Source organism: Peromyscus californicus, unplaced genomic scaffold (assembly GCF_007827085.1).
Source record: "Peromyscus californicus insignis strain IS unplaced genomic scaffold, ASM782708v3 Scaffold_13__1_contigs__length_99412109, whole genome shotgun sequence".
Classification (NCBI taxonomy): domain Eukaryota; kingdom Metazoa; phylum Chordata; class Mammalia; order Rodentia; family Cricetidae; genus Peromyscus; species Peromyscus californicus.
This window is the reverse complement of record NW_026294424.1, coordinates 47,200,483-47,227,365: the sequence shown is the minus strand read 5'-3', so window position 1 is coordinate 47,227,365 and position 26,883 is coordinate 47,200,483. Positions and strand designations below refer to the sequence as shown.

The following is a 26,883-nucleotide window of genomic DNA, read 5'->3' as shown; positions in this document are numbered from 1 at the left end:
CAGTGCTTGGGAGTCGGAGGCAGGAGGATCTTGGGATCAAGCCCAGCCAAGATGAGAGTAGGACAAAGGAGTTCAAGTAAGAGAGAAGACGAGAGGAGAGCACAGATTCCCCCACTCCACATCACCACACTGCTTAGTGTGAGGAACTCAGAAACGGAAACACAAGTTCTAGAAATGCAAAATGTCCCAGCGAGGGGCAAACAGCAACTCCAGCTGGGAGCCCTTGGGCAGACCTGATAGGTGCAAGGGCAGAGGACCAGTTCTGGCGACCATAGGATACCCATGCCAATCCTGCTCATGGTTGGCCCCATTCCACGCAGCCTACTTAAAGCCCGGGTATTTGCTCCTTGCAGACCAAGCAGGGACCAAGGGCAGTGTTTGCTGGACACCTGCACCTGTGGAAAGTGTCTCCAAGCCGCCATTTTAACAGTGACCCTTCGCCATGCCGTAAGAAGGCAGGCTGTAGGTATTAAGCACACGTGAGCACTGAGGTGACAGGAAATGGCCTGCCTTGGATATTTCAGAGAGACTGATTTTTCTATTTGTTCAGCTAGAGTCTTGGTGCCCTACACTTCATAAAGCACTTCCAAGTGGCTTCTGGAGGGTTTACAACTACAGCAGCTAGGACCACTTAGTATTTGCATAAGCTGGGGAGAGGTGGGTGTCTTGTGACATGTCCTGGAGCACTCGGAACTCATCACTACCTGACCTCCCTCTGACTGGTGCCCAAGAATTGGGGAGAGGAGCAAGAATGCACCCAGATAAATACAAACTCCCAACCCAAACCAGATGAGAGATATGACAGCTGAAAACCCACCTGCAGCTGCTCCTTCCTCAGAATTTCAGGGTTTTTGTTGTTGTTTTGGTTTGGTTTTGGTATGGATGTGTTTGCACATGTGTGGGTGATTGCAAGCGCATGTATGTGCTTGTCCATGTTTGTGCATACATGTGGAGGCTAGGGATTAATCTCAGGTGTTTTCCTCAATCCCTTTCCTTGTATTTTTTTTTTGAGACAGGGTCTCTTTCTGAATTTGGAACTTGCTAGCCAGCAAGGCTCAGGAATATCCCCCTGTCTCCACCTCCTCAGCATCAGGATTAGAAATTCCAGTGTTTAAAAGTCAATGAGGACTCTTGGGAAGAAAGTCTCCAGGCTCCACTCATTACTTTGGGGAAATTCTGAGGGTGATGCAGGGTCCTTGTGTTCATCTGTGAGAGGAAAGAACCAGTTATGTGGGAAGGACACCCCCCCCCATCTGTACTGAGTCTGCTCTGAATGGTCTTAACACCCCTGGTCTTTGCCTGCCTTTTCTTCTAGACATGGAATAGAGAGAAGGGTAAGGGGATGAAATGTGGCAGAAGCAGGGATCTCTGTGGATCTAAAAGTTCAACAGCAAGCTTGTAGAGGCTATCTGAGTCTTAAGAGGGGAGCTGGCACCAGCTCTCTGGCAGAGACAGCCCAGCTTCTGGAACACAGCCAGCTTTCTTGGCATAAGGACTGACGTCATAGCAAACATCAGGTACCTGTTTTAGTCAGGGTTACTATTGCTGTGATGAACACTATGACCAAAGCAACTAGGGGAGGAAAGGGTTTATTCAGCTTGTACATCACATCACAGTTCATCACTGAAGGAAGTCAGGACAAGAACTCACACAGGGCAGGAACTTGGAGGCAGGAGCTGTTGCAGAGGCCATGGAGGATTGCTGCTTACTGGCTTGCTCATGGTTTGCGAAGCCTTTCCTATAGAACCCAGGGCCACCAGACCGGGGGTGGCACCACCCACAATGGCCTGGGCCCTCCCCCATCAATCATTAGTTAAGAAAATGTTCTACAGGCTTGCCTACAGCCTGGTCTTATGGAGGCATTTTCTCAATCAAAGTTCCCTCCTTTTGCATGACTGTAGCTTATATCAAGTTGACATAAAACTAACCAGCATACCACCAAACTGATGCCTATGATCTTGGAATGATTCACTTCCCAGAAAGATCTGGCTGAAGAGCAGCAGTGGAGACAACCCAGGAGTCCCCATCTTTGGGCATGCTTAGACCCAAGTGTGTGCCAGCGTGTGAGTGGTCCAAAGAAATTCAGTCATTTTCTGGGGCCTCTGTCTGCTCATCTGTAAAATGCCCATCAGTGGTGGCCAGGCTTCTTTCTGTGTTCACCCCCACACACCTGGTGACTTCCTGTATCCTAGCAGCTAACGTTGCATAAGAGGCTGAGAAACACAAAGTTCCCCACTAGGGAACGTAAAGGCTGATTGGGGAGACAGACAGAACAAAACACATAAAGTCATCAGACAGTGTCTAGTGTGAGAAGATGAGAAAGTAGGGTGGCGAGATTTAATGAGGGAATATGTGCTCCGTCCTGCTCACTGTGCAGCAAGCTCTCTGAATGGGAGGGTACTGTTAGCTTTAACACGTCACAGGCCAGTGTTGCTTGAAAATCCCCTCATACCAGAGTATCATCAGCAGTCACAAACTTCCCGCCTGTGGTCCCACTATTTCCAGGGCCCCTAATATGTGCCCCAGGAGGGATCATGATCCAAGCGAAAAGTCTGCCATGTGGCAGCTGGACCTCCAAGCTCAGCCCCCTCATCACCACCCAGGTGTGGCTAGCAGCAAGCATCATTTTTATGCAGGGCTTCTGGAAGCTCTTCATGTGCTGTGTACCCTATTAAAGGAGCACCTGGAAGATGCACCCACAGTAGCCACCCCCAAGACCCTCTGGGACAGTGACAGCAGTGGTGGCTCTTATGTGCTTTTCATTTTGCTTCATGTTAGAGATCATAGTCCTTGGCTGGTAGCAGACGCCTAATCAGCATGGCATGTGCAGAGGCAAGAAAGCTTGCGTTTTCAGCTGTCTCTGTGACACTGGAGAAATGCAGGCTTCGCCTTTAATAATAAGCTTTATATTTCACCAACTGGCAGCCCTAAGTGCCTCTGTTTGATCTGGTGTTGGCCCCGTAAAACCACAGAGCCCTTCTGTGACTGCCGGTTGTGGAGGGTGGTTGGATGAATCTGCAGAGCAGTGAAATCTAAGCCATCAGCCAATAAAGACAGGCCAATGAGCAAGCAGGTGACCAATTAAAGTATACTTTGTTTATTAAAAAAAAAAAAAAGGAAAACATCTTTAGCTGTGGTTGTTTGTCATGGTCTTGGATGAGAGCTAGGAAAGCTGTGTCCGAGCAAGCTGTTCCTGGGCGCTTCACAGAGGGGTTCTGTTGGACTAATCTCCAGAAGGGGGCACCCTAATGAGACGTTCTCTCCAGAGCATAGCAGACGTTTTGTTTTGTTTTGAGGTAGGGTCTCACGTAGCTCGTGGGTTCAGTTCATTTAACTCATACGCTCTGGAGATGGCACAAGAAACAGTAGGTTCCTCCTTTCATGGGACTTCGGTTTGGGCAGAGCCACAACTGAACAACCAAACAAGTCCCCTTTCTAGATTCTGGGAAGTGGAGTTTCACCATTGTACCTCTGCCATATCAGTAGGATAGTGTGGCTATGATCTGTGCTCCACACTAAGGGTCAGAGAGTTGAAGGTGTATTGGATAGGACACAGTCTGGATATGTCAGCAATGCCGGGCACTAGGCAGAACGTGAGGCTAGCTGGCTAATGGTATGGGTACTTGGGAAGTACTGCCCTCATGTGCCCAGGCACAGAGACCTGGAAGAAGGAGGACAGCTATCTAGAGGATGAAGTACAAACGTCCCGAGGCAGGACTGAGCTAGGGTGTTTTGGGGGATTACATGGGGAAGTAATAACCCATGCTAGTGCTCAGCACAGGCTCTGCGGAAGTGCGTGTGCTTTGTCTGAGCAGGGGTGGTGCAGAACAGTACCACAGCAGAGGACAAGCCCTTGACAGCCAGGACCAACACCACTTCAGCCATTCCTAGGACTTGTGACTTAAACCAGTGACCTTGCTTGCCTCTCTTGGTCTGTGCCCTCACCCAACTGGGCACCATCATTATGGGCTGAATACAAAGTGGATCTACTCCTGGTCGAACATGTTTCAGCACCCTGGACAGCACCAGTTCGGGGACAGGGGTCAAGGAGACCAGAACCCAGACTGATCCTGCCTCTTTGTAAGGAGGAGACATCAGGATCTGCCTGTGGGCAGTGCGGGGCAATGCAGAGGGACAGCTTTGATCTGAGAAGCATTTGGAGCTCCCCATGGGGAGCCTGACACTGGATTGTGGACTCTGAAGTTCTCAGGAGGGACCGTGGAGCTGATGGCAGGTGCCACACACAGATGTGCAGAGAGGCAGGCATTGGAAAGCAGGGGACCAGAGAGGGAATGGCTTTAGCTGAGATGAAATGTCTAGGGAAGTCTCTAATCTGAGCCTTGACTAGGACGACAGGAATAACTGGGAAGTTCTATAACTGGCTGTGCTAAGGGCAGAGGATATACAAATGCCTGGGAGCTGGGATGGGTACCAGGAGGCAGGCAGGGCAGATGAAGTGTAGACACAAGGTAGCAGGAGATGGCACTGGGGCAGGTAAGGAGGGTCATGTGGGCCTCTCAGTCTTAGCGAGGACTCTGCACTCATCTCACTGCAGAAGTAAGCCACTTCAAGTGTCGGTTGTGGGCAGAAAGCTATGAGTACATTGCTTTTTTGGCCCAAGTAGGGAGCTCATTAGCTGATACACACCCTAGTATGTGAATGACAGTTTCTTGAGACCCAAGAGTGGAGCACAGGCCATCATCTTGTTATAAGTGACAAACTTTTTATTTCTTTTTAGTTTTTTTGAGATACAGTTTCTCTGTGCGGCTCTGGCTGTCCTGGAACGTACTCTGCAGACCAGGCTGGCCTCAAACTCAGACTCCACCTGCTTTGCTTCTGCCTCTTGAGTGCTTGGATTAAAGGCATGCACCACCATGCCCAGCGGACAAACTCTTTTGCATAAACACTGATGTAAATATAAGATCATGCTTACCTTTGTTTTTTAAACTCACAAATCACATGTGGCGTGGCAAAGTTAGGTGACTTTGTCTGGGCACATAGCTAGGATTAGCAGAAGAATCTGAACACAGGTAACACTCAGATCATAGTGGTTCCGACCCTGGCTGCCTCCCAATGCCCATTGGACAAAATGGATTCCAGCAAATGGAAACAATATGTAAGTTAGAGGATGTTAAAGGCCATGCCAGAGGAAACCTGGGAAGAGGTCCAAGAAGGATTCAGCCTCTCTGACTCAAGGACTAGGTTAAACCTGGTGGGGCCTGGATAGCTGGAAAAGAACCTGGAGCCCTTCCTACTACGTTGTTTTGTTCCCCGTCCCTCAGCGACATCTGAGCTGCAGCTGGGCCTTGCGCACCAGCCAAGGACTCATGTCCATAATTCATTCATAAACATTTATTTCTCTCTAAATCAGCAAGTGGTGGTGTCTCTTGCTGACAGAACACTAGTCCTCTTGGCACTGGGAGACTAGCTGTATCTTTGTGATGCCCTGTTTGAGGATAGCAAGAGTGGGGGAGCAATGCTTATTGTCCCTTCCCCTGGTAGACAGCCACCCCCTCATGCTCTCTTGTAAGCCTGGGTCTGGAGCTCAGCTTCAGCCATCTCTGAAGACAGCAAATTTCCCCAGGTGGTTGTTAGGAGCTCTTGAATGGATGATAATTATGATGATGATGATGATGATGATGATGATGATGATGATGATGTGATGGTGGTGGTGGCGGTGGTGATGGTGAGTGACAACAGCAACGATCATAATGGCAATGATGGTAATGAAGGTGATGGTGATGAGGATAACCACCCCGCAAGCAGCTGATGTTAGTTAGTCACACACTTTCTCTGCTCCTGAACTAAACTAATGTCGTAGAGAAGAACACCTTCCGTTCTTCATGGCCATGGTTGTCATCATCATGGGGCAAGCTCAGACTACCTGGATGGTCTTTAAATCTCACACACAGTCCAGGGCAAACAGTTGCGTGCATGCTTCCAAACTGTAACGTGATTGGTGAATGCAAACACTACGACTTTGCATATATAGCTGGGAAAATGGAGTATATGTACATTGAACACATAAATGCAATCGCTCTCCACATAAGGAGAGTCACTCTGTTTTTAGAATGACTTCTCTTCTTCTGCATCCTGCATTCCTTTTCACCTATGTGACCTCTAACCCAGTGTCCCTTGACTTACCTCCACGCTCTCTCTCGTTTCATACTATGCTCTTAGCAGAGAGATACAGAGGCCTGGAGAATTGCAAGCTCATTCTTGGGGAGTGAGTGTGGGAAGCCCTAGGCAGGTGACCCCAGAGCCTATGAGCTGTCCTTGTAGAAGGCAGGCTTGATGCCCTGGCCTCTATGTAGCTACAGCGATAGGCTCATCAGGGCCCTTCTGCTGACTGAATTTAAATTTCAGACCCAACTTGAGTTTCCATTTCAACTAGCTCAGCCCTGCAGTGTGGGAGCAATATTATCTGCACATTAAACACCAAATGATAGCTAACGTGTTGATTGACATTTAACTAGCATCCAGTGTGAAGATGGCTCTGTTGTGTGGGGTTGGGCCTCACTAGGCGTGTGTAGTAATTAATTGGCATTGAACAAACATAATCATATGACTCTTCAGTGAAATGTGAAGTGAGGCCAGTTGTGACTGGAAATTGAGGTTTCTTTACATCTAGCTCAGGCTGTCTGTCCAACATGTTACATGTCAGAGGAAGGCTTGATTTTCAAGACACAGCCTGAGTCTCCTGTGGTCTCCTGCCAAAAGCCTGTGTGCTTGTGATCCAGCCTCTGGGGTTTGACAAACGCTGCTTCTCAGCTTTGCTGTGTATCTTTGGGGATGCGCTTTTCAGAATACTGTTGTTCCTGAGCCAAGGACCAGGTGACAGGAAAGATGTTTCACATTCAAGCTCTTGCTTGAATCAACCACTTCTGCTGTCCATGTGTTCCACGAGGCCACTTAGACGCTGAGTGTGAGAGAACTGGCCCTCTGGTCCCTAGAAAAGTGGGGAGGCTCCTGCCAGCCTCTGCCACAGCTACTGTGCTAACGCTCAACACAACTATGTTTTCTGTATGCTTCCATTTAACGTGAACTTATTTAACAGAGATGTTTAATTTATCAGCACTAAACTAAAAGGCTTACCCATTCTTTAACTTAGACTCAGAGGGAGCTGCCTTAACTCACAAATTTTCCCGATGAGGCACATCACAGCCTTCCTTCTTGCACTCAGAGACACTAGACAGCATCCCAGCAGCATGCATGAATCCATTGTCAGGAGACCTTTTCCACACTGCCAGTGTGAGTGTAGATTAGTAGAGCCATGGGAGGAAATTCTGTAGCACTTCAAATTATAAATAAATAAAATGTTATGTATGTACATCAAACTATAGTAGTTGCACTACTGGGTATGGATTCAAAGGAATAAAATCAGTATATTGAAAAGATGCCTGCATGCCCATGTTCCTACTCAGGCTAACTATAGTATGATGTCAACCTAAGTGTCTATCAATGGACTGGATAAAGAAGATATGGTACATGTACCCAGTGGGATACCATTCTGTCTTCATAATGGATGAAATACAGAAGACATCGTGCTAGCAAAAGAAAGAAAGAAAGAAAGGAAGGAAGGAAGGAAGGAAGGAAGGAAGGAAGGAAGGAAAGAAGAAAGAAAGGAAGAAAGAAAGCATAGAAAGACAATTACCACACGATCACATTCATATCCAGACTCTTTTTTTTTTAAAGATTTATTTATTTATTTATTATGTATACAATCTTCCTCTTGCATGTTGCCGGCAGGCCAGAAGAGGGCACCAGATCTCATTATCTATGGTTATGAGCTACCATGTGGTTGCTGGGAATTGAACTCAGGACCTCTGGAAGAACAGCCACTGCTCTTAACCTCTGAGCCACCTCACCAGCCCCCTTTTTTTTTTAATTTTTTTTTTGATTTATTTATTTACTTATGTATGCAGTGTTCTGCCTGCATGTATGCCTGCAGGCCACAGAGGGCACCAGATTTCATTACAGATGGTTGTGAGCCACCATGTGGTTGCTGGGAATTGAACTCAGGACCTCTGGAAGAATAGTCAGTGCTCTTAACCTCTGAGCCATCTCTCCAGCCCCATATCCAGACTCTTAAAAGGGGTTTTCACAGAGATGTTGCACTAGCTAGTTTTTATTGTCAACTTGACACAACCTTTAATCACCTGGAAAGAGAGACCCTCACCTGAAGAATTGCCTCCATCAGATTGGCTGGTGGCCATGTCTGTGAGAGGTTATCTTGATTGATGTGGGAGGGCTCAGCCCACTGCGGTGAGGGTGGGAGGGAGCACCATCCCTGGGCAGTTGGATCTGGGCTGCCTAAGATAGCTAGCTCAGCATGAGCCAGGAACAAGGCGGTCAGTAGCTCGGGTTTTGCTTCCTGCAGTTCTTGCTTGAGTTTCTGACCCAGTTTCCCTCAGTGATGGGCTGTGGCCTGGAAGTGGAAGCCAAGACCAACCCTTCCCTCGCCAAGTCGCTTTTGGCCAGAGTGTTTTATCACAGAAACAGAAAAGCAAACAGGACCGAGTAGACTAGAGAACAGTGTTTCTCTGAGACTGAGGTGGCATGGGAGAGCATAGGTGTCAGCATCCTGACACAGTCACACTTTGGAAGGATTAAGCTCCACACTTTATTGCACAGTAGATGACTATGGTTAATTAGCACCCTGCACTGTGTATTGCAGAACAGTTAGATTCCAAAGAGTTCCATGATAAATGATAAATGTGGAAGGTGAAGTCTGTATTAACTACCCTGCCATGACCATCATACAGCATATACATGCATGTAGGCAACACACTGAGTCCCACAAGTATGTGACTTTTATAAAACCACCAAAATCATCAAAGAAAAATAAAAATGTGGGCACTCAGCACCAAGCAGGCCACAGACAGGCCATCCATGGTGTGAGGCGGGGAGGCAGAAGGTGGGCTGAATGTCTGGCCTTCACATTTTTCCTGCTCTGTGAATATTCAACAATGATACTGGAAAACTTTGAACATGGATTTGGGCATGAAAACAAGTAAGTTGTATGGAGTAGGGAAATCCACAAATCCACGAGCTGTGAACTCCAAGGATAGACTTAGCAGATTCCATTAAGAATGGAGTTCTGTGTGTGAGTATCCTCTACCCTCTGCCAGGCTGTGGCCCGTGGCACCCAACAGACACTGAGATTCAATGGAGCGGCGAAGGGTCATTGCATCCTGTCTGCATTTCTACAGTATTCATTTCTTTTCAAGTTCATTGCTGTTATAACTTCAATTAGGCCATTCTGCCTTGGCTTAAATTAACTTTCTATCGATCACCTGACCCAAATCCTTCAGAAATGCTGAAGTTTAAGCCCTTGTACCGGTCACCATTCTAAGGCTCAAGCAGCAAGAAAGAGCATGCTCACAGTGAGCTACGCTGGGCTGTCATACCCACATGATAGGAGCAGCGTGTTTCTAGGGCTTCATGCATATGTGAGCCCATCCACATACATCCAGAGGGAGAAGTCAATGCATGATGAACCTTTTTAGGATAAGCACATTGTGATGGGCAGGCATAGATGTTCTGATACTATGGGTTCATCCTGGGACCTCTCCCATAATTCCTGCTGTGGCCTTACCTGGGAGGTGGGAGCCAGGAAGACAGTGTGCACAGTATCCATATCCCCAAACACACCTATCTGAGTACTTTATGTATTTGGTCTCTTTATGCATTTTCTCACACATAAATTCTTAGCACATACTTGGTCATAGTGAGGGCAAGACTTGTGTTCTTCAGTGCACTCCACTTACCTTCTCAAGAAGCTAGTCCCTATCTGGGATCATTCACAGACCACATTGACAGAAGCATTTACTAGACATTGAATAGCATTTTTAAAGTTCTTGATAGCATGGCCTAGGGGTTCAATGTGGGGTGTGTCCATCTTGGCCGATCCTAACCAGTCCTAGGGAGTAATTCTGGATCTTTGCTAAGTCTAAATGAGGCTCAAGATGTTCTTCCTCACTGTGGCAGTGCCCATAGCACATCCACCTTCCAGGGTCGAGCCTGGGCACCCCAGCGTTACACTGGATGTGTGCACATGTGTATTAACAAGCACAAATTATTACAGAAATTTTCTCTTTCTTAAAACTTCATAATATTGGCAAGTCGTTTGTCCTATACTTTCTTCCAGTAGTTCCTGCAAGAGTTTTATTCTTCCAGAAATTTCTATATAGGTCCTTGAGGTCTGGGGAGATGTTCTCATTCATATTCTTTCTCTCTTCCTTTGCCTTTCTGTTCTGATAATGGAAAATGCAGCTGTTGAGGATGACAATTGCTAAACAAAGGCTCGGAGATGAAGAAATTGGCATGAGGCATTTCGCAGCCCATGAGCGAGAGGATTTGGTGGAGCAGCTGGAACGAGCTAAGGAACAGGTGACTGCTGAGCTCTGTTGTGGGTGGGGAGGCCTGCATGTGGCCTCACAAGAGGAAGCAGGACACACATGCTTCCATGGCCCCTCCCAACAGGAAGTAGGACACACATGCTCCCACGGCCCCTCACAACAGGAAGCAGGGAACATATGCTTCTGTGTCCATGTCCAAGAGGAGGCCAGGGGATACCAAGAGGGCTTGACTTACTTGGTTCTGAGCACACCAAGAGACTTGCCGCCATCCACCCACATAGGCAGTGGGCAGGAAAAGTGACAAACTGCCCTTTAACTTATGAGTTCCCACTAAGATGCTAAGTGATGCTTTGTGGGTGGGATTTCAGAAGGTACAGAGCCCTGCTTGGGAAGCAGCTACAGGAGCAAGGACTCCCTTTTCTCTTCTTGGGCTAACTGAGCACAGGACGCCCAGGTTTTATTGGCTTGGAACAGCAAGCATTTGTAAGACTCTAGGGTCAGCCTGCTCTTTTCATGCCTGTGAATGGGAGCAATGTGCAGGGGTTGGAGATCAGGCTCATCTGTCCCACCCATGTTAAGTGTCTGGGGGGAAAGTGTCCCCTAGCTCCAGCCCTTACCCAGCCTGCAATGCAGTGTGGGTAACTCTAGCACGTGATCAGTATCCATAAGCTTGCCAAGTCAGCCAGTCTAGTGGAAGCTAACCCCTGACCCAAAAGCCCATGTTTGAGGAACACAGTGACACTCCTTGGATTTCAGATCGAGTCCTTAGAACATGACCTGCAGGCCTCGGTGGATGAACTCCAGGATGTTAAGGAAGAGCGGGCTTCCTACCAGGACAAAGTGGACAGGCTGAACCAGGAGCTCAACCACATCCTGGGTGGTCACGAGAGCCGTATCATTGATGTGGATGCTCTGTGCATGGAGAACAGGTGAGTGCAGCTGAGGGAGGCAGTCAGGGTTCCTGCAGCCCTGCCTGCACTTGAGACAGCTGCATTGGGAATAAAAAGCAAGTCACAGCCCCCAAATATTGGCAATGGCGTGGACTGGCTACAAAAGTAAGAAGAGAAGGGGGAGACGCCCACTTATCCAGCCTCCCTCGCTTCCCACACCTTCTCTGATTGGGCCACAAGGGTGAAGAGCCAGGAAGAGTTGTTTGTGATTGCTGTCAAGGAGAGGAGAAAGAATAAGAAAATAAATTGAGAAATTCCCTTAGCTGTGTCTTTCCCCCCAGGCACATTTCAGCGTGTGGATGTGTCTGACTCGTGTTATGGCTGGCGTCTTCTCTTCCTGGTTTGCTCCCTGGTGGAATCATCTTAATGAGAATTATATGAAAAGGATGTTGTTGTCCCTTAGGGGATCTCCGAGAGGGCTGTTTTTAAAATGGGGTGTCTGTGCTTCGGGCATGTCTGACCTTGATCGAATCCGTTTCATAAAAGGTCACATTTCCCTGCCCCTGCCCTCCAGGATGAGAAAGAAGTCGTTACATGCAAATGACACCTGGGCTTCATGTTTTGCTCTTATCATTCAGTGGGCTTCATTCCTCCCCCATGCCCATCCTGGTTATGTGAATTTTGTTGTGTTTTTTTTTTTCTAGATATCTCCAAGAGAGATTGAAACAACTCCATGAGGAGGTCAGCCTTCTGAAGTCAAACATTGCCAAATACAAGGTAGCACAATCAATACCAAGTCTGTGATTCTCCACTCAGCATCTGCCTGTCAGCCTGTTTTCATTCTTTCTTATGTTTCAAAGGCATTCCATCCCTTTCCTGTCCTCCCAAATGGAGTCCAATAAGACCCCTAATTGGAATAGCCAGTGAAACCAACCACGAAACAGTCAACTCCCAACGCCATTTCCCCCCCAGTATCTGCTTCTATGTCTACAGTCTGAACAGGGCATCCTGGGAACTCCAAAACCTATGTGCTTCCACCTTGGAGCCTCAGCTCTTTGACCTCAGGGGTCCTCTCCACTTCCTCTATGAAATGTATAGTTGTCAGATGCTGTTTATCTCATAATTATCCCCAAGAAAATGGTTTCTGTGGGAGAAGAAGCAAGGATGGAGCATCACAACCCAAATGCTAACGTTCAAGGCACATGGAGAGGGTAGAGTGTTTGAATTTGCCTCACTGTCGTTTAGTCCAATTCCAGCTCCATTGGTTGGATAATATCTATTTCTGCAGTGTTGGTTGTGTTATAATTGGAAAACTCTCCTGGGTCTCTCTGCTTTGAAAATAGATTGATGGCTCTTCCTGGTGCAGAAGTTTTATAGCCAACTGAATGATAGGGAGAGCTGGCTCATTGTCCTGGTTGTTGATATTGGCTTTGTCCTCAGAGATCACCATGGCTTTCCATTTGGCGGGAGCCACACTCTCGTTTACATCAATCTGTATATAAACACGAAGAAGGAAGTATGTGCTTTTTAGTATATGCATTTATAACCATATGCATCCTTTCCTGTGTCATGTATCATGTTCATGTTCGAAACAATGCCTGACTACTATACATCAGTGTGAAGACAGGAGTCCATTCTAAGAATGACCATAGCAACATGTGTACTTAATCCTGTGTCCAAGGCAGACATCACTAATTGACCATGATCCTTTTCCAATCCAAACGTCATATCTTTCCAGATACCACCATTGGTACATGAAAGCAAATGTAGTCTTTATCTTATGTCTGTTCTAAAATGATTTCCATAACAAACTCTCTACATGTTAGATAAGGGACTATGGTTACTGCCTTTCTCCTTTGCAGTAACTTAAAAACCAATCAAGCTCTCTATATGGAGTCTTTTAAAATCCCAAGGATTGAGAGTTCTATGTTTTAGGCTACATTTGGAGTCTGCCAGTGATCTTGTGAGTACATGGGGTGTATCCCCTTAACAAAGAACTTTTCCATCGCTGTCTTTCCTGACAAGGCTTTTGGTTTTTCTATTGCTGTTGCAGAATGCTCTCGAGAGACGGAAAAACTCCAAGAGCCAAGGCAAGTCCAGCAGTAGCGCTCTGACTGGGGTCCTGTCTGCAAAGCAAGGTAGGAGTTAATGTCCAGGTTGGACCAATTTCTGAGCGGAGAGCTGTAGTCCATGTCCCATCCCAGCCTCTGGGTTTGTGGGGCAGAAGACAGTGGTACCCAACTGCCACTTGCAGCAGGATTGTCTGAGTCCTTCCAAACCAGATTACCCCCTACCCAGGTTTCTGGTTTGACAGGTGTTGGGGGTGGGACCTGAGGATCTACATCTGCAGGGTTCCCAGGCCATGCTGCTGTAGTGGGGGACCCCACTTTAAGAACGATCACCTCCGAGCTTCTTCAATGACTGGACCCTCTTGAGAATGTTTTTCCTTCCCCATCATCACCTGAGAGCCTCTAGATGCTGAGCCTCCTGAAGTGTATTTCTCCTGGCCTCTGCAGACAGAACGGAAAAGCCTCCTGCTGCATAGATCATTGCATGATGGATCATGGGAACGCATGCCGTTTCCAAAGAAGCTTTTATTGATTGCAGCTTTGTTCCCCCTTCCTGTCGATTCCAATGAAAAATAATGATCTTCCGGGAGCAGTCTAGGGGAGGAAATAGCAGGAAGTTTGAGTCTGGTGCTTCATATTCTGCAGTCAGTTCTCGGCTTAAGCCTAGGTTGCACTGGCTGGCTTCTCAGCTACTGACAGTGTGGACCAGCAGCTATCATGGCCCAGTCTTAATCAGAACTGGCTTTAAAAAGCATAGCGTCTGCAGTGGAGTCAACAATCAAGGTTCTTTCCCAAGCAACTTCTTTCCCCCCACTCAGCTAGAAATGAACATCCTAGAAGTGTTTTTGAATGGAAAGCTATAGCACCCTATAAAAATGTGGAAAAGCCCATCTGTGTGACTCAGCAGGTGAAGTGTCTGCCATGTAAGCATGAGGACCTGAGTTCAGATCCCCAGCACCCACGTAAAAAACTGGTTGTGGTGGTGCACACTAGTAATCCTAGCACTGGCGAGAACGAGGTAAGGGGATCATTGGTGCTTTCTGCCCAGCCCCCCTCATAGCCTAATCGGTGAGCTCCAGGATCAGAGAGAGACCTTGTCTCAAAAAAATAAAGTTGTGCAGGCATAGTGTCTTTTTCCTCAGCACTCTGGAGGCAGAGGCAGGCAGATATCTCTAGGTACTGGAGGCCATCCTGGTCTACATATCAAGTTCTAGGCTAGCTAGGGCTGCAAAACGAGACCTTGAGTCAAAAATAAAAAGTAGAGAGAGATTAAGGAAAACACTGATGTCAACATACAGCCTCCACATAAACCCACACATGCATGCACACACATGAACATGTGGACATGCATAAATACATACATACAGAGAGAGAGAGAGACAGAGAGACAGAAAGACAGAGAGACAGAGAGAGAGAGAGAAAGTCAGAGAGACAGAGATAGAGAGAGAGACAGAGAAACAGAGAATTAGAGAGAGAGAACCCCATGCATGGTTAGTCCTGGACACCATACCTTGAAACCATCTTAGAGTCTGGACCCAGGTCCCGCCTCTTATGTCTCAAGTGCCAGCTATACTCAAACACCACAGGCAGAGTTACCCACTAACTCAAGTCTTCTAGAAAAACCTAGAGAAGCTTACTAACATGATCTATGGGATTGGTAATCAAAAGGTAGGAGAACGGCAATCCACTAGGAAAAACCTAAACAGATCCCCTAGCAAGAACTAGCAAGAAATAAAACAGACACATATGAACTTTTTGCTCTAAGAAATTTCTTCATACATTCAACTGGAAATGACATAAATATCTAGCAATAGCTAAAGGAATTTTTACAAACCTAGATAGAGTATTAAAGTGGGGGTTCACATTTATGTTCTAGGGGATATTATTGGGATGGAATGTTGTTAGGTGAAAAAGTCATATTTTTCCCATTTTAGAAGAATATTGAATGAATCTGTGTACATACATATAGTTACATAGGAAGTAATATTCGAGAGAGCACAGTGTTTTTTCATGGTCAGGAGGAGTACCAGGGTGGTGGTCACTTGTATTTTCTCCCCATTGATTTACCCCTTTAAAGTGGTATATTACTTTTGCCATAATCAGAGCACCTGAAGGGCAGGGAAGTATTGTCATTTGCAGGGCAGTATGACCTTGAACAAGTGTTTTTAACCCATCTGAGACTTGCTTTATTGTTAACACAATGGAAATAAATAACACTTGCTGGGTTTGGGGTCTCCCCCCCCCAGTTCAGAGTCTCAGTGAATTAGTATAAAAATGTCTACACACACTGGCAAGTGAAAATGTTGTTAATCTCTGAACAGGCAGCAGATGGCTGGATGTGAGTGTGGTTCAGTGAGCGAGCAACTGCATAGCAGGACAGCCCGGGGTTCCATCCTGGCTTGACGGAAAGAAGAAACTTTTTGAAAGGGGGTCGAACTTCCTTGAGGCTTTCCCACTTAGCCCCCACACTGAGTTTTATGTCATTCTCCTTGTGGTAGCTGGGATAGACTCTCGGTAAAACACGGTATCATGTCCGAGCTCGGGACCCCCGTTATCTGGGAAGAACTGGCATGGGTTTGCAGCCCCGTGTTTCAGAATCCATGACTGAGTTGTCAACTCGGTGTCCTCCCTAGTCCAGGATCTGCTCTCTGAAGATCACGGGTGCAGCCTCCCAGCTACTCCACAGTCCATTGCCGACCTGAAGTCTCTGGCCACGGCCCTGCTGGAGACAATCCACGAGAAAAACATGGTCATTCAGCACCAGAGACAAACCAACAGGTATGTAGTGGGTCCTTAGACTTGGGGGGTAGGAGAGTGGGAATGAGGCTCCCAGAGGTAAACCGAAAGCACTCTGGGAAGAAGGTAACATCCCTGAACCCTGAAATCTGGGGTTTTGGGGGGTAAACCCCATGAAACCAGAACTATGCTTATACTTTGCATTGGCATCCAGGTTATCCACCAGAGTCAATGAAGTAGGAATCTTGATTTCTTAGTGAGCATGTCCTCTGAGTTGTCCCCTATTAACACCACAGGAGAAGGCCAAATCTCTTGCCTCTTCCTTAGCTCTCCTTTTGAGGTGGGAACTGCCTCAGTGTCCCTTCAACTCCATAACTTGACTCTGAGGGTCTCTGATGACCAGGAAAACCATTGTCACCTGCTATGGGCTGCTGTCCCTGTGGGGGAACTTCCTGTCACTCTGTTGGATAATGGAGGAAAGATGTTGAAAAGGAAATGTCAATAAGATGGAGCACCCTGTTTATTTTAATGAGTGTTGATTGTGCTGTGTCAAATTGAGCAAGTTAAGGTGGTTTAAAACAGTGGTCAGAAGCAAAAGAGCCAAGCTGAAAATGTCCTGAGAATGGCGAGTAAGAACAGTAAATCAAAGCAATAAATATTGCACACATCAGTCCATTTTCTGTTCCTGTAACTGAGTACCAAAGACTAGGTAATTTATGAATATTTTTAAAAATAAGGAGTTCCCTTCTCACATGTCAGGAGGCCCAGTTCAAGAGCATGCCACTGTGTCTGGTGATGGCCTTCATGCCACATCTGAACGTGACCCAGGTACCACATGGTCAGATATGGCAAGCATGCTTACCTGTATAGCCTTCTCATAAACCCACTGATGCTAGGGTAGGGCCCTCAGCCTCCTGACATCATCTCATCCTAACCACCTCCTAAAGGCGATTAGCATTGACCTATGAGCTTGGAAATTTAGCTCCTAACACAAGAGCACATTTCAGTCACAGCAGGGCCCGTTTTGTGGCCTGTGATCTACACAGAGAAGGATTTGTCATTTGGCCAGATACTGTTACCACCATCGAAGTTCATGATGATTTTTTTCATGGGGAGGGGGTGGTGGTGTGGGGGAGGTCACACTTTTCTCTTGCACAGAACCCTGAAAATTGTAGGTGGTCCTGCTGCTAAGACTCACACTCAGAGCCACAGTGGCACTGCAGAAGAATGGAGCAAGAACAGATGTTAGAGGGGAGGGACCTGAGAGTTGGGGCTGCCCAAGGCGGGGACACAGGCAGGGAAGAGGCCACGGGAAAATGATTGAACGTGTTATAAAAACACAAGAGAAAAGGGAAATGATGGAGTGCGGAGAGGACCGTACCAGAGATGAAGATGTATGTGGGAGAAAGCAAGAGCATCAAAGGGAGGCCGGCAATCTCCCCGGATGACAGGGTAATTTATTGACAGGAGATGTTTGCAACAGCCTTGCAAAATGAAACAGCCATGCTGAACTGCAGCTACTTCTCAGGAAGCATGGGTGGGAATCTGATGCGGGAGGGCGGTCTTCGGGGATCCCCCGAAGCCTGAAGTGAGCCTGCTTCTCACTCCTGAGAGACACCCGTCCAGGGGCTCTGGGCTCCTTTGAACCCCACTGCGATAAGCATAGGCCCCAGATGCAAACCACTTTCTCCCTGTGTGGAGGCTGACATTTCCATTCCTCATGGGTTTTTTGGTTGTTGTTATTTTGTTTGGTTTTTGAGCACTCCTTTGCACGTTTACTCATTTTAAAATAGTTTTTTGAGCCATGGTTAAACAACCGTGGGTCTCCACACGTCTTAGCTGTCCAAACCCCTTCCTTGGGAGAAGTCACCTTTTCTTGTGTTCCATGTGACCTTCGAATCATGCAAACAAAGGCACCATATATGAAAATGCACCTAAGTATTCATATATTTATGGATTTTTTTAAAACAAAAAAGCAGCTATTCTTTCTCATAGAAAAGGGAGGAGCACCCTTGGTGCCTTTATTCCTTGGCTTGCCTTTCTCCCCTGGAACAGTAGGTCGTGGAGGTAGCATCATATTGGTACACAAAGGAGTGCTCAATTGCCATTTTTGGTACTTTGAAGGCCTTCAGTTTCATAGTTCCTGGAGGTGTATACAGAAGTAAACTGTCCTATAAATGAAGGGCTGAGAACAGAATGAGAGTTTGGTCAGCTCCCTGGTACCCCTCATGATTTAGCCTTATAACAAAACAAAAACAGAAACCAAAACCAAAACCAAAAAGCTTTATATTCTGGGTGGATCTCTGGGAGTCCAATTAACGAGAATGAGGAGGGTTTATATGAGCGAGAATTGTTGAGACCAAGGTTGGATAAAGCACAGGGACAAATAGCCAAATGAATGGAAACACATGAACTATGAACCAATGGCTGAGGGGTCCCCACTGGATCAGGCCCTCCGAATGGGTGAGACAGTTGATTGGCTTGATCTGTTTGGGAGGCATCCAGGCAGTGGGACCAGATCTTGTGCTCATTGCATGAGTTGGCTGTTTGAAACCTGGGGCCTATGCAGGATTGTTTGGCTCGGCCTGGGAGGAGGGGACTAGACCTACCTGGACTGAGTCTACCAGGTTGACCTCAGTCTGTGGGGAAGGCTTTGCCCTGGAGGAGATGAGAATGGGGGGGGGGCGTTGGGGGGAAGGTGAGGGGGACGGGAGGGGGGAGAACAAGGGAATCCGTGACCGATATGTAGAACTGAATTGTATTGCAAAATAAATTAAAATAAATTAAAAAAAAAAAAAAAGCTTTATATTAATGTGAGGTAGTACCTCAGGAGTAACGACCTCCCGTTCTGGAAGCTCATGCTCTGGCTACTGGCTTTCTACTCTTTGGCAATGGCCCCCTTCAGGCAGAGGGCCCTGTGGGAACCATCTTGATGACTGCTGAGTACAGGGGACTTTATGTTCGAGTGATGCTCAATGGCTCGGCCATTTGTTGGCTCTGCTTCGTGATGATGCATTAGCCGTTACCTGGTTAGCACTAAAGATGGGAAGAGGCTCCCTTCCTTAACAGGCTGATGCCACAAGCAGAGGAGATGGTTGTTAAAGTACTGCCTGTCCTTGCCAAGCAGCAAATTCAGTAACACACTTTTCCTGCTTCCTTAGCTGATGGTAAATGAGCTGGGAAGGTGTCTAAATCTCATGTAACAGTGAGGTCCTGGATCACAGCAGAATTTCTAAGGGCCTCAGGTGGGTCATGCCAGGTAGTGCCGCAGAAAGCCACAGCTTCCCCTTCAGGACGAGGCCTTTGTCTGGACCCTCCCCTGGGAATTCTACCAGACCGGCCAGCTCCTGGGTTCCCTTTGCTGATTTCTAACCTTAGCCCCAGGAATGTTATCAGAAGCCATGCTGCAAAGTCAGTATGGGGGCCTGACATCCACAGGATTTTCTTAAACTAAGGGGAAGGGAGTAGGGGGGGAGTGTATACCAAAATCTCTACTATATCTTAAAACGACCTGTAACTACCTTAAAAATAAAACAAAACAAACTCTCCCATCCTACCCATACTAAAACCCTCCTCTCCCAAGCCTGAGTGTGCCTCCAGCTCCTGCCCTGTGTGCATCTGTGTGCTACTGGCTGTCTTCCGGCACACCCATCTCCCTTCCTGTCTGCTTATCTGTCTTAGCTTCTCATTGGGGAACCAGGGTTCCCTTCATCCTCCTGACACCATCCCCCCCCCCACCCCACAGGTTAGGTCACATCTTTCATGCACTTCTTGGAAGGAGCAGACTCTTCCCATTAGCACTTCTCTCCCAGTGGCTTCCAGGCTCTGGCTTGTCCTTGTTCCTTTCCTTGTCACAGCCCTTTCTTGTCAGCCTCTGGTTCTTGCCTCACTCCACTGGCAAGAGTAGATCTCCTTCCTGGCCTCATGCTCAGACAGTTGCCTATTCCATGAGTTGCCCTGTGGTCATGCATCTTTAATGTGGCCTCAGCTCCTCCCCTTCCTCCTCGTGGCCCTGTTCCTTGGCTTCCCTGCATCCCCACTGGTTGTTGGTCACATCTTCACCTCCCTGGATGATTTCTGACCAAGTGGAATTTCTGCCTCTACTCCTAATCCTTGTCTGTGCTCCACTTCATATGAGGACCACTTCCTAAACTTCTCTCAGCTGCTTAGAAGACCTCAGTAGCTCCCCAGAACTTGAGATTAGAAATCAGAGTGTTCTCAGCACAGCCACAGGCTCCTTCTCCCTCAGAGGCCCTACCAGCCTCGCTGGTTCTCCCTTCCTCATAGCTCCTCAATTTTGCTCTCAGCTTTTATTGGATTTGCGTGTTTTCAGGCTTAGTTTTTATCTAGTCCCTCTGATTACCAGCTGTGTGACCTTGAGTTAGTCGTTGTCTTCTGTGAGCTTCAAGTTTCTCATCTGTAAATCAAGGACCACCTAGGCAGATGTTGAAGAAAAACAGAAAACAACAACAACAAAAAACCCCAAACAGGGCAGTGTATATATGTTCAAGGGCATTAACACCTGGCTTGGAACAAAAGCTGGATACATATCAGCTGTCCTTAGGTTCCCTAACACGTTGTGCATGTGTATCTACCAACAGACTATTGGTCTCCAGGAATAGGGGTAGGGACCTCTCCTTTCAGCTTCCCCTCCAGCCTGTAGCACAGAGGTGGATCCCAGGAGCTGGTTTCGGATTGGTCAGACTTCCTGAGCTACATTTGTTCTTACACTTCTCTGCATCCTGAGACCTGCCAGCCACTGCAGCTCTCACAGCCTCTTACACCAGCTCCCATAACCCCTGCCTGAGTCGCTGTGTGAGGCCAGACAGGAGATCCCTTCCAGTCATGCAAAGCATCTTGGGTTGGATTTTGTACATCACCTGTGGCTATATCCATAGTTCTATAAGCACAGATTTTTAAGGAGTTGCGGTCACTATTACTGATGGTTCTGTGGCTGCTGTTGCCATACCCACAACTTCTCCCTAGATCTTTTGTTACGCCCAGCCCTACAGTCCAGGTGCTGGTATCAGACCAAAGAACACAGCTACCACTGACAAACTCGAGTGGGATTCCTGGAAGTAGAATGTGTGTGGGGGGGGAGGTACCGGTCACTCCACTCATCCTATTTCTGGGAGAAATGGCTGGGTTATCCAGAAACAGCTTGAGCAAAGCCTGCACTCTACCTATACACCCAGCTCGGGGCACGCCTCAGTATCACTGAGGAGTAGTGAAGCCTTAGTTTTTGTCCAAAGAGGCAGCTGCAGACATGCGATCTTATCTCATTAAGAAACAAGCAGGAGCACTGTTGTGATTGCATGTCAGACCCATCAACTGTGAGGAAGGAAGGTGGGATCAGAAGCTCTATGCAAAATACTGAAAGGCAGGTTAGGAATGATGGTGTCCACGGAAGGGTCAAGGGTGTGAAAGCAAAACAGACCCAACAGATGATGCAAAACTGGAAGTAGTTGATGAGCACTCTGCAGAGTGCAAGACTTGAGGAAAAGAGAGAAACATGGGCTGCGGTCACTAGATGAAGGAAACCAGGTCGAGCAACGCCACTTTCCCTGTGAACTCCAAGGGAAGATTAAGATGCCGCAGGTCGATTCAGGTAAAATCAGGATGAACCGAGCTGTATATATGTACAGCTAAATGCATATTCATGGCGCTGAATGTATGTGGGTGTGTGCAGCTATCTCTGGAATAGAAAGAGACGTAGGAGAATAATTCTGCTGCTCTAATTTTTCCCCACTGAAAGGAATCGAGAATTTGCTATTAAGGAGATTTTCATGTCATTTCAGCACAGCAGTGCCAAGAAAATCCCCCAAATAAAAATAAAGACTGGTTTCCAATTCTAGACCACTGGAAAGCAAGGTTTTAGATGACTTGTCAGTCATGTCTCAGCTATGTTTAATGTCTGGAGTGAATGAACAGATGTTTACCTTTCATGCACACAAAGCCTGCCCTCCAAGCTTATAATCTGATCTTCTCTAGTGCACGTTTCAGAATTTAGATAATCCAGTGAGTCCAAATGGCCATTTGGAAAGCAACCTTGTTATCCTAGTGATACCCAATCCACTGAAAATTATTTTTAAAATTCTTTTTAAGATTCGTTTATTTATGTATGTTGGGGGCAAGATGCACATGTGCCATGTCTAGTGTGTGGAGGTCACAGGAAAACGGGCAGGAGTCGGTTCTCTCCTTCCACTGTGTGGGTCCTGGGAATCGAACTTGGATTGTCAAGCTTGCCGATAGATGCCTTTACCTGCAGAGCCATCACATAGTCCCACTGAAAACTCTTTTGAAATTCTTGTTATTCACCTTTACCATAGATGATTGCAGATTATGAAAAAAAAAAAAGCCTGTGTTTAATTACGCACATTTATTGGCCACCTACATGGTATCGGACATTGTTCTTTGTGGTGGTATTTTACTTGTACTGAAATGTGATTTTAATTGTATGTTAATAAATAAAGTTGTCTGGGGGTCAGAGCTATTAGAGTCATAGCAAGTGCATGGCGTCGGTGGCGCACGCCTTTAAGGACCTGGAGGGCGGTACATTCAGGCAGTGACGAGGCAGTCACATGTTTGGGTTTACAACCAATGACAAGGCAGAACAGGAAGACTTTAAAGACAGACACACAGGAAGTAGGTCCTTTTCGGAGAGCTCTCTTGGCTGGAGAGGATCCCTAAATCAGGAAGGGTGAGGCTCTTAGCTCTGACCTCTTGGCTTTCTTCTCTGAATTGGCTCTGTGTTTCTTATTTTATAAGACCGTTGGTTACATCTACAGTTCTTGATATCTAGGGCATGGGCATCAGTAAGACCTAGTGTGGGTCTTTGAAAGCTGATCTTATTACTTTATTGCCTCAGAAGAAATATTTCTAAGTGTGGCCCTTTATGTTACCTACTCTCACAGAATGAGGGTCCACTGCTACTAAAGGGCATTAAAAATCAGTTGTCATCTTTAGCAATGAACAATTCTCATATGGAAATTCCTTGCAATGTTTTGGACAGTGAGGAAATATTTGTTCAGCCTCCAGGGAATTGCCTTGTGGAACAGAACTCAATAGAATAGCGCACGTGTGTGTGTGTGTGTGTGTGTGTGTGTGTGTGTGTGTGTGTGTGTGTGTGTGTAGAGAGAGAGAGAGAGAGAGAGAGAGAGAGAGAGAGAGAGAGAGAGATATGAAGAGGGAGAGAGAGAGAGAGAGATGAAGAGGGAGAGAGAGGAAGAGGGAGAGAGAGGGAGAGACTTTATGTTCTATTTATTTTCAAGTTCCACATGAACTTTCAATAGACTGTGTATCGTGTACACATGTGCATACTCGCTCTGTTTTTAGCACCATTCTTAAATGTGTCGACCTCCCCATTCACTACCACCTAGGCCTAAGCCCTGACATGTGACTCAGTCTCTTCTTAATATTTTCCTGCCGTTTCTAGAATCCTAGGGAATCGAGTGGCAGAGCTGGAGAAGAAACTAAGAACTCTGGAAGTTTCTGGTTTGTGGAGTCTTCCAGGTAAGCAGGAACTTGTGAACGGTGGTGTGGCTTTCTCCTTCTTTAGGATTCTGTTCACTTTTTAGAAGAACTGTCTGGCACAATTTGCAAGAAGATTCTGCCTGTTTGAGGCCCTTTGATTTGAAGGCTATTGAGAAAGAAACAGCCCACAAATGTTTCAAATTGAGAAACCATCTAATGGCAGGTCCATGGAAGGGACAAACTCAAAAATATACAATGAATTTTAGGAATCTCGTGTGGCGCACTGAAGTTTATGTAGCCTAACTTCTCAAGCTGTCCACTCTGTGTGTGTGCGTGTGTGTGTGTGTGTGTGTGTGTGTGTGTGTGTGTGTGTGTGCGCGCGCGCACGCGCATGTGCTAACCTATGTGAAAGCCCATGAGTTGTTTCGTTTCTTATCGGTAATCATCAAGATTTGTTTCATGTAACCCTCCCTCTTAAAACGAATGGGAGAATATACAAAGATTTGTTCAATGTAATCACCAGTCCTAAAAACCGAATATCAGATCTTACAAAGATTTGTGCAATTTAATCATCAGCCCTAAAATGGAATGTAAAAACCACGCAAAGATTTGTTCAGTTTAATCACCAGTACTAAAAATGAAGCGCCAACAATTTCTCCAACCCAGATGTACTTCACAGCCACCTTCTCCTGCCTTCCCCCTCCCAACAGTTTTATGTAGCTCAAAAACAAAAATTTCCCGAGGAGATTTTTCTCCCCATAGTTGTCCAATGTGTGAGAGGCCGTGGTGATTCTCTCTAATGAGCTATACTTATCCCGTTTATCCTGGTAAAATACCCCTCTCAGGAGACCCCATCAGTTCTTCGCCTTGTCTTTACGCTGTTTGGAAACTTATATTTATCATTTTCTGCCGCCTCCTGGTTCCCTGGAAGGAACATTGTCCGGGTATTTTTAGTGCCTTACCCTTTCAGTGCAGAGCGGTCTCTTCCCTCGGCTCCCGTGGGCTGTGTTGCTGTACGGATGAGAAATGAAAATTGCCACCGGAGAGGAGGTGGACAACATCACGTTTTCCTTGGTGGAAATCTGAATAGCCGCCTTAGGTTGCCTGCGAGTGTGTTTCATAAATTGGAATTTTTCGCAGAGATTCCTTGAACTGGATGTCAAAAGACCTCACAGAACTAATTAGTGGCGAGTGCCGTCCCGGGGATTTGAATGGCGCTTTCTGTACCAGCCGCTTTTGATGATGTTGGAGCCTCATCTTCTGTGAAGGCCTTTCTTTCACTGCATTGAATTTCAACACAGACAGACAAATTTGTCATTTATTTGTGCAGTCAAATTGCTGTTTTTGTGCATGTACCGAAGCTTTGGTTTTTTTTTCCCCCCTCTCAGAATGACTTGGTGAATTTTCTCACTGTTTCATTTGTGTGAATTATGTAGAAAGATGGAAGTTGAATGGGTGAATCAATGCCGGGAGTTTCCTGTGGCTGCTGTTTGTTTGGTCAGGTGGGGCTTCAAATGGCTGTTCTACAATAATGACTGTTTTCCCTTCTTTTTGCTGCCGAAGGCCTGAGCTACAATGTTTCAGTCGGATTTGGGAGTATGTTCATTTTGAAATACTTGGGTTTTTAGGGGGGCTAAATCAGGGACACATTCTATCATCCATGTGGATGAACAGGAGAAATTTGCTGTCCACCTCTCTGTGAACTTTCTAGATAGAATAACTTAATTGAAATAGAGAATTAAATTAGCACAAAGCAAGCATTTGTGAACACAGTTAGCTTGAGCGACCAGCCTCAGTGGGTTTTATGCTGTGGGCATGGGGGTTCTAGTCTCTGGTCACCACACAGCTACAAATGGGGGCACAGGACGGGGGTGGCACTTTCCCCTTTGGATATAGTTTTTGTCATTGCAACAGCCTTGCTTGGGGGCATGAGTGAAGGATCTGTGGGTGTAGCCTTGCTTGGGGGCACGAGTGAAGGATCTGTGTGTGTAGCCTTGTTTAGGGGTGTTTGCAGTCCTGGAGAGAAGGATCAGGGAGTGGGGTGACCTCCTGTGTGGATCACATCAATTCCCCTACGTGTCTCCATTTTACGTGTCTCCATTTAACCTACTGCAGGCCAAGCAAGAAGCAACGTGTTCTCTCCCCCTCACACCTCCTCTATCTCCTCCATTTCCTCTTCTTTCTCATCCTTTCCCCCAGCAACAGCTACATCACAGTGGAACGTGCCGAGTGCCATTGGCTTCAGAGAACTGTCTTATTTACCAGCATCTGAAAGGGGATGAGCAAAGTCTCCTCCAATCAGTCAGCTCATCCATGGGCTGGTACCTATTTTGAGCTTCAGCTCTATGAATACAGCCCCAACCATGCCAGGCAGCCTGCCCCCACCCCCAGTGAACCTATAGTCTACCTCAGGAAGTAAGATGAATCCCCATCAAGCAGTGGTGGAGATAACAAAGTATTAAGGGCTTAGTGTTGAATGAGTGAGACCAACACAGAAGCAGTAGAGAGATAACGGGTAGAGGCGTCTGATGGCCCTCTCTGAAGAACAGTTAAGAACAAGAAGGTTCAGGGTGACGAATACTTGGTGTGTGTTTTGTACACCGTTCTCACACCAGTGACAGACATTGCTAATCTATCACAGCATTTTTTCTCTGCTGATGTAGCAGCGGTCTTCTATGCTGGCCAACTTCCGGTCAGAGGTGACGTGAGGAAGAACACTTTCCCCTTCCCTAAGCTGTCTGCTATACTCATATTAGAACAGGACACCGGGAGGAAGTTAGGTGACACATAGGTCATAGCAGATGGCATTTGTGTGTTTCACGTTTCATGCCATCTTTTATGGATGCTGAAGGAACACGGTTCTGAGCCAAGATACATGGGCAAATGATGTAAGCAGAGACTGGTTTCTGGACCATGGGGGAGGAATTTGGAAGGCAGAAAAACCTCTTCTGAGACTCTATTGGGTTGTGGAAAAGAATCCACAAGGGAGAGTCTTTGTGAGTCTCCTCTTCGCCCCTCTTCACTCTCCTGACCAACACCATCTAGTTTTATTTTATGAGATAGTCTCATGGAGCCCAGTCTGGCCTTGAACTTGCTGCAGTAGCTGTGGATGACTTTGAACTCCAGATCCTCCTCCTCCTACCTCCTAAGCATTAGCGTCACAGGCATTCACTATCACGCTGTGTTCATTAGTGCTGTGGACTGAACCCAGGAACAAATGCATACTAGATAAGCTTGCTACCAATAAGTTAGATCCCCCAGCCCCATCATAGAGATCTTGATGGTGGTTGCTAGACTTGGAGTCAATTTGTGATCTTGCTGGAGAGTAAATGTATTTGACAAATATCAGGCTGT

The 26,883-nt window shown here is 46.7% G+C and overlaps 1 protein-coding gene and 1 long non-coding RNA gene across 5 annotated transcripts in view; one reads left to right on the top strand and one right to left on the bottom strand.

Moving 5' to 3' along the window:
* Positions 1 to 26,883, top strand: part of Ccdc149 (coiled-coil domain containing 149) — a 95,807-nt gene that overhangs the window by 54,506 nt on the left and 14,418 nt on the right. For 3 of the 4 annotated variants that reach the window (XM_052734925.1, XM_052734924.1, XM_052734922.1), the window contains 7 exons: positions 10,276 to 10,392; positions 11,118 to 11,290; positions 11,956 to 12,028; positions 13,305 to 13,389; positions 15,954 to 16,098; positions 23,492 to 23,568; positions 25,093 to 25,125. In XM_052734925.1, the coding sequence (XP_052590885.1) occupies positions 10,276 to 10,392; positions 11,118 to 11,290; positions 11,956 to 12,028; positions 13,305 to 13,389; positions 15,954 to 16,098; positions 23,492 to 23,568; positions 25,093 to 25,125 (703 nt within the window). The remainder of the gene's footprint in view (positions 1 to 10,275; positions 10,393 to 11,117; positions 11,291 to 11,955; positions 12,029 to 13,304; positions 13,390 to 15,953; positions 16,099 to 23,491; positions 23,569 to 25,092; positions 25,126 to 26,883) is intronic. The other variant, XM_052734923.1, reaches the window with a different exon arrangement.
* On the bottom strand, positions 15,068 to 25,086 carry LOC128108425 (uncharacterized). The gene is made up of 2 exons (XR_008217468.1): positions 24,492 to 25,086; positions 15,068 to 16,042 (listed from the first exon to the last, which is right to left on the bottom strand). It is a non-coding gene; the product is annotated as an uncharacterized LOC128108425 (long non-coding RNA).